This window comes from Uranotaenia lowii, unplaced genomic scaffold (genome assembly GCF_029784155.1).
Source record: "Uranotaenia lowii strain MFRU-FL unplaced genomic scaffold, ASM2978415v1 HiC_scaffold_271, whole genome shotgun sequence".
NCBI classification, from domain to species: domain Eukaryota; kingdom Metazoa; phylum Arthropoda; class Insecta; order Diptera; family Culicidae; genus Uranotaenia; species Uranotaenia lowii.
Window position 1 is genome coordinate 39,544 of NW_026598170.1, and position 7,399 is coordinate 46,942.

The 7,399-nt window shown below is 37.7% G+C and overlaps 3 protein-coding genes across 3 annotated transcripts; 1 reads left to right on the plus strand and 2 right to left on the minus strand.

Annotated features, from left to right (window-relative positions):
• Positions 1-160: 160 nt before the first annotated feature.
• Positions 161-1,804, minus strand: LOC129759786 (uncharacterized). The gene is made up of 3 exons (XM_055757307.1): positions 982-1,804; positions 845-924; positions 161-742 (listed from the first exon to the last, which is right to left on the minus strand). Exons 1-3 carry the CDS (start codon positions 1,166-1,168, stop codon positions 689-691), a joined length of 321 nt encoding a protein of 106 aa, XP_055613282.1. The 5' UTR covers positions 1,169-1,804; the 3' UTR covers positions 161-688.
• A 198-nt stretch (positions 1,805-2,002) lies between these two features.
• LOC129759783 (DNA polymerase epsilon subunit 2) lies at positions 2,003-4,619 on the plus strand. The gene is made up of 4 exons (XM_055757305.1): positions 2,003-2,197; positions 2,979-3,429; positions 3,489-4,256; positions 4,329-4,619. Exons 1-4 carry the CDS (start codon positions 2,127-2,129, stop codon positions 4,590-4,592), a joined length of 1,554 nt encoding a protein of 517 aa, XP_055613280.1. The 5' UTR covers positions 2,003-2,126; the 3' UTR covers positions 4,593-4,619.
• A 583-nt stretch (positions 4,620-5,202) lies between these two features.
• Positions 5,203-6,433, minus strand: LOC129759785 (ATP synthase-coupling factor 6, mitochondrial). The gene is made up of 3 exons (XM_055757306.1): positions 6,318-6,433; positions 5,971-6,128; positions 5,203-5,433 (listed from the first exon to the last, which is right to left on the minus strand). The coding sequence occupies exons 2-3, from the start codon at positions 6,126-6,128 to the stop codon at positions 5,271-5,273; spliced, it is 321 nt and encodes a 106-aa protein (XP_055613281.1). The 5' UTR covers positions 6,318-6,433; the 3' UTR covers positions 5,203-5,270.
• Positions 6,434-7,399: the final 966 nt, after the last annotated feature.

Genomic DNA, 7,399 nt, shown 5'->3' on the forward strand with positions numbered 1-7,399 from the left:
CGTTTTGGCGCGCTAATAGTCAAATTCTATAGGGCTGGGCGCCATTTGTTTTGATTGAATTCGGCAAAAGGTATCGAATTAGGTATCCTGCACGGTAACCAAAGTTACTCGATTCTGTATAAAAACCTATACAGTTTCAAGAAAAGTGTCTCCACTTAGTTTTAACTTTGGGCGTTGTACGCAGAGTGTGTGCAAAGAGCTTTTATACATTTGCGAGCTTTCACTCGGTTAGTCAATTCTGTATATTTCGACATGGGGATGCCCATGCATTTTTGAGATTTCTTAGCAAAAATGAAAGTTTTAAATTTATTGAGCAAAGAATCACAAAATTTTTTCTTTTGCGTAGCAATTATTCTTTATTATACGAATTAATACTTTAGCTGGTCAACCCGGTAACGTGTAATCTCGATTGTTTACCGGCGGCAAAAAAAAAATTACTGTAGCAGCTCAGCGCCTTGAGCTGCATTTTCAAAATTGGTTCAAATCAGGTGCTGAAGGGTGCTCGGCGAGCTCGTTAGAATCGTCAAATTATTTTTTTTCCGGTTTTGTATTCTCGCTGGAGGAGAGCGGACTATTGTAAAATTTTGACTGCTTTTTGGAAACAACAAAATTAGCTAGCTCATCATCCGTGTTTGTTGTTTTTTATTTTTGACATCCAGTCATCGTTCCTGCTTTCAGTTCGGTCCTTTTACCCGAGATTTCCACCCATGGAATAATGTACTTTAAACGGCTGCGTCGAATCCTGCAAAGAAACACGAACAAGTTTTAGTTAAGATTTTCAAATTTCCGATAACATTGCAACTGAAGTTTGTTGATGAGTATCAAATTTAAAGGATATCATTACCTTAACGTCATGAAAACGTAACTTTTGGAACTTGGCTTCCGGAGCTTGCCCAGGTTCTTTGGGCGGATACAGTAGAGCCACTGAAAAGGGAATAGATGCTTATTGTTTGTAATCAAAATTGATTTCCTTTAACGTACGAAAGCAACTGGTGTTTTGGGGCAGCTCATATAGAACAGTATTGCCTCGTAAACCCCCGGTTGTGTCAATACGATCATCGGGTAGCTCCAACCAGGGGAAATTTCTTTCCTGCGAAACCTTCAAAATATCCCGAGCATCAAACGATGGATCCTTCCGATTCACGGGCAAAGAATTTATCAAACACATCCTGCTGCCCTCTAGAATTTTTGGAATCTTCCTAGAAAGGATAACCAAAGAATAGAATATTAATTTAAAAAAAATCTAGGTTTTCCTAGCAGTGTCGGTAGATTACTAATTTTTACAAGTCGGGATTAAAAATTAATTAAAAGATTGATACAGTTCTCAATTTGAAGTTTAAATTCATCTGTGGTTTAAATAAGTATTAGATACGTTACCCTTTAGCCAGCAACAAACACTTACAATATTCCGTTCCATCAATGTGTAATTAATCTTCCCGATCCTTCCGGCTCGCCGGTTCATCTTATCATTATTCGAAGCTTATCGTAAAACTTTTCGGAGTTGTGCGAAAATTGCGCTTGCTTCATTTAGCATCACACACGAAGGACAATTTTATCCGGCGGCTGTCGAAAAAAAAAGTTTCTTGAACAGCAGCATTTGTGGGCACATTCTCCTTAAAAACAAATAATTACATTTATGAATTAAGTTAAAGAATTATACGTACCTTTTGCGAGTTGAAATTGATGATTCATCTTAAAAAAATATGGAAAACAAAAAACATCATAACATAACTTTGGAAAATTTCAATGCTGAACATCTCCTTCCAAAGCTTTCCAACAACAACAAACTTTTATACAGAGCTGAATAATCGAATTTTAGTTTACATCTGTATATTGGCTACCCAAAACTACCCAAAATTGTATAAGTGAAATACAATTTTTGAGCAACAATCGATTAATAATTTTGAAGGTGTAAGTGCTACACTTTTTATGAATAACCCAATTTTTCCGTGTGAAATCGTGGAAAGGCTTTATTTTTGCGTGAGATGAAGCGAAAACATTGGATCACCGTTCGATGCTAGCCAATCGAAGGCGCGACTCGGTTCAGTTGAGCGATTCTTTTAAAACAAATTGATTTTAAAATTTATTGAATTCGTTGTGTGTTAAGTTTAAATCTGTCTAAAAATATGGGTGATGTTGCTCTGCTGAAAAAGCAAATTGTTTCACGATTTAATATCAGTGGGTTTCAAATTCGAAGGTAAGTTTTTTTTTTTCTTTTTCGGCTCGAATCATCTGCGGTCTGAAATATGGCCTATTATTGTTGTTTTTTTTTGTAGTTTAGTATACTCGATGGAAATTACCTATAGGTATTAGATTCTCACATAAGGATGGTATGTTAGGGATATATTATTTAAAAAACAGTCTTAAGTATTTTTTAGAGGGATGGATGTGTTAAAATTCCTATGATCAAATAAATAAAAAAAAAGTGGAACTAGTAATTTTCGTGTTGGTTAATTGAACCAAATTAATATAAAACTTTCTGAATTTGTATTCAAACTATTTTTCTGTAAATCTTAAAAACTGGTGAATTGCAACAGGATTTTTAACCCTCTGCTACATGGACTATGAATTTGTTGCCAAAAAAAAATTTTCGATGGAAATTACTTTATTGTTCTAGATTTATGCAATAAAAAACAAAAAAAAAATCAATGGTTAAATAGTTTAACAAACGAGATAACAATATTTTTAACTTTTTTTTAGTTCTATATTATTGCTAATTAAATTTTGGATACATTAAAGCAGTTTGAAATTATTAACAAAACTGAAAACGGCTAAACAATGTAAAAAAACTTCAAGCCCATAATAAGCTCGTATGCAGTATTTATAGAGTTAAGAGAATTGTTAAAATGATCAACACACCAATGGAATCTAATGGTTCCTCATCTTATCTACATTTTTTTTTATTTTCCTTCATGTTCGTCCTCATTATATTATTATTATGAAATTTTCTGATAGGCAATTAATTTCTATTTCCTCAGTGAGGCCAGCGTATTCCTGGCGCAGCAGATCGCTCCCCTAGCCGAGAGCGATCGCAAGAAATGGCTGCACAACATTGCCAACCACGTGCAGGGACAGAATCTGAACCTGCCGGTCGTGGAGAAACGCCACATCGAGCTGGCCATCAAGGAGGCCAACAATACCGGCCTGGAGGACAACGAAAGCGTTTTTAGCGTCATCAGCGCGTTCGATGTGCCCAAGTTTCGGTACTGCGAGGATAAGAAAAAGTTTCTTCCGGAGACAGGGAAGAAGGGATTGCTGCCTGGGCCCGATGCCAAAAGCGAGTACATTCGCGATCGCTATCAGATGCTGTGGCAGAAAACGTCCCGCCACGAGATGTTTAACACTAGCAAAATTGTCCTAAACAACAATGTTAAACGATTGACACTGAGGAAGATCGAAACTTTGCTGTCGACTTCCAAAATGAATGAGGTGGGTTTCTTTGAACAATTTAAAATATAAAGAACTAAAAGTTAATTGAAATATTTTAGGTTGTTATCCTGGGGTTGCTGACACAACTAACGGAGGGCAAATTCTATTTGGAGGATCCAACCGGTGTGGTTCCGATTGATTTGAGCCAAACCGTCTTTTCATCGGGACTATTCTGTGAAGGATGCTTTGTTCTTGCCTGTGGAAAATATCGCGATGGTACGTTGAAGATCGAAGAAATGGGTTTCCCGGTGACTGAGCTGGCCTCTAGCAGTCGGGCTTTTTTCGGTACCGTCAATACCTGGGGTGGCAGATCCAAGAGCTTACTCAAATATTCGAAAAATTTAGCGGAACTGGAAGCCAAAAATTCCGAAGATAGTATCGTATTCTTAGCTGACTGTTGGTTGGACAATCCGATAGTATTGGATAAACTCCGTTCACTGTTCAGTGGCTATGATGAATTCCCACCTGTAGCCATCGTTCTCATGGGACCATTCTCAAAGATGAACGACAATATATACTCGTTGAGGGGACGCTTCCAAGCCCTTGGAGAAATTCTAGCCAGCTGCGAACGATTGAAAATGGAAACTGACCTGGTGTTGGTACCATCTTGTGATGATCCGACGGCAGCCAATATACTCCCGAGGCCACCGCTTCCGGAATTTCTGGTGGCCGATTTGAAAAAGCGCTATCCACGAACCGTTTTGACAACCAATCCATGTAGAATTCAATACTGCACCCAGCAAATTGTGGTTTGTCGAATGGACCTTGTCACCAAACTATGTCGCAATACCATCCATTTCCCCAAAAGCGGACAGCTGGAGGATCACGTAAGTTTACATGGCCTCCTTGGTTACAAGATATTGTTCCTTCTAGAAGTACTTCATAAATTCTACTTTCAGTTTGCACGCACCCTCATCAGTCAGGGAACACTGGCCCCGTTGCATCCGATAGCGATGCCCATTCACTGGAACTACGATAGCGCACTTTCGCTGTACCCATTGCCGGATCTGATCGTGGTTGGCGATCCTTGCCAGGGCTTCCAAACCACCGAACAAGAGTGCACCGTCATGAACACCGGATCGTTTCCCAAATCAAAGTTCGCTTTCAAGGTGTACATTCCATCTTCGCGTACCGTTGAGGATTCGCAGATTCCGGATGAATGAATCTAAACAAGGTATCCAAACCAATTATATGACTTATATTTTTCTTTCAAAATTTCGAAGTCCTTTCAAATTGCTTCTTTTTTACAAACCAGTAGTAATATCACAGAGATACACGGACTTGATCCTGCGAGATTAAACTATCATTCACAGTTCTCGTGAAAATGAACGTGGAAAATCTTATTTCGCCAATAACTCAACAACGCATATCCATTTTGTTGATTGGCTCAAAAAAGTTACTTATATACCTGATCTGTCTGGATCTAACTTAGAGGTGCTTGAAAGTTTCGATTAGTTACCCACAAAACTCACCAATGAAAATCAGGGAAATCGATTTTTTTATCGAATAATTTAAAAATCTGCAATTTTAAAATTCCGATGGAATGTTTAACAATTGTCTTGCGAAATAAATCACAACTCGCACAATCTCGCAACATGTGTCAAGAATTGTATGCTCCTCTGTGCGTCAATATCGCCTTACTTTTGAACTCATTCAAACACTTTGTATTCTATTATTTGCAAGTGAAAAGATACTCGAATTGAGCAGCGGATTAAAGAGCACCGATCAAAGTATCGTTTAGGTATTTCTTCACAAATCAATACCTCCAAAAACTAACCACTAGAAATGATGTTTTTATTCCACGAAAGAAGTTTTTTTTTCTTTTATCACTGCCTGCTTGCCTAATTGGAGTTAATGGGACCCAGCTTCGGTTCCTCGAATTTGAAACTTGGGAAGGCTGTCATATCGACGCCGCCTTCGCCTCCGTACACCTTGGCCAGTTTGTCCAGTTCCTGCTTCAGCTCGCGTTCAATGTTGGCAGATGCATCTACCATTTTGCCACCGCTGGAAAAAAGTAGAAGCATTTGAGTGGTTTATTGCGTTGATAAAAAATTAAGTAGTACATCATTTTAGCTGTTTTGAAACATAATTTCCAATTAGTTAGAAACATTTAAATTATATTCAAATGTGTGTACAAAAGTTTAAAATTTAACAAGCCTAGTGTGTTCTTTTTTAAATTTTTAATTTGGTTTGGTTACGCATTATTATTTAAAGTCAGCGCTCATCGATTTAAGATAATTATTACTATCAAGGATATGAAAATGGTCTTATCAGAGCTCGTTATTAACTTTGGTACCTAATATGTCAAACATTAAAATACCTTATTCAATGTTCGAGAACAAAATATCAATACATAAGGACTGCGAAGAAATCTGAACAGGGCCGAGAATTTGAGTTTTTTTTTGTCTCGACAAGCACGGGACAAAATTTTGCAATCTCGGCTCGGTATTTTTTTATGTGTTAAGGATTAAGCATTAAAGGTTCAGTTCCAGGGGTAACTGGAAACAAATCGTGAACAAAATCCGTTATCAAGCTACTTACGCTCCTTTGCTCTTGGTGGCATATTCCTTCAACTTGTTGACGAACAGTTGCTGAATCGGATCGGTAGCCTTCGACAGCAGGACGGCAGATGCACCGTAGTTGCGGCGAGCTTGAGCTCCCAAAAGCCGAGCGGCTTGCTGGATCTGGTTGGTCAGCATCTGGAAGTGGCCGAAATCGCGATTATTTAGCATACATACAGGATAACCTCTAAAAAGTTATGTAACTGGAGCAGCCCCACTTCATGGCATTTTTAACCCGAAATGACCGGAGAATTAGTCCGACATTCTATCGCACGGAATAAAGAAGTCTGTGCTTATTGAAATGATTTAGAGAAAAAAGTCAATTACCTTGTTTCGAGTGGTTAAATTACACAGAAAACTTTCTTTCAGAACAACTTCGTTCCTGTACGGCTGATGGGAATTGCGGCGATGGAGAATAATGCAGAAAAGCCTTTTCGTTGACAGCCAAAATTTTGCATGAAAAATATTCGAAAAGTGATGTCAGCTTTTCGAATTAGTGAAGGGTGATATTACAAGTTAGTGCCATGCGCCGACCGTTTTCCATGCCACTGGCGAAACAGGTTTTTCCTAAGACAGACGTTGGTCCGCTTTGTTGATGTTTTTTGGGTTTTTTGTTTTAAAAAATCATAAAATCACAGTTGATTTTTATTACGAACTGTGCAGAATAGATTTGTTTGATGATTTTTCGAAATAAAAATCTTTTTTGTTGAAATTAAGTATTCGTTTTCATTAGAAATTTTACATTTTTTATCAGTTTCGAACAGTTGTTAAAAGGCTGATATGAGGCATTAGACCGCTGCAAAAAATGACTTTTTTATTTAATTAGAGAGACTTTTAACTTAACCATAAAAAGTTATGGGAGGTGTAAAAATTGAGAAATTTTAAATTTCCATACGGTCTAGAATGAGGCATATCACGGCATAGCATAACGCACTTTAAGCACTGACCATACTGACTGCATGGACACTCGATTTCGTTTTTTGGATAATTTTCCATCAGTACGCAATATCGATTCCAGAGGGCGCATCGATCGTTTTGAAGAAATTCTATCCCAGTTAGAAAGTGCCACCCATCTTTAAAAAAAAATAGGCAATTTCTTCGATAAACAGGTACATTTTTCGTACAGGGCATTTTTTTTGTCAAATTTTGCAGGTTCGCCACCTACCGTCGCTATTGCGAACTTGCAAAAGTTGACAAAAAAAATTAGCCAGAAAATGATCGAATTGTTTTCTAAGTGTCATGTCAGTGTGATTATATAGTGCTTTAAGCCAATCAACTTGCTCCTCAGGTCAAGTGAAATTTAAAAAAAAAACAAGCCAATTAACGTCAAACTGCAAAAACACTATATTTTCCACGCAAGGGAACAGAAAAGAATCGCCCCTTAAAATGTTTTTTGGTTAATTTATTGT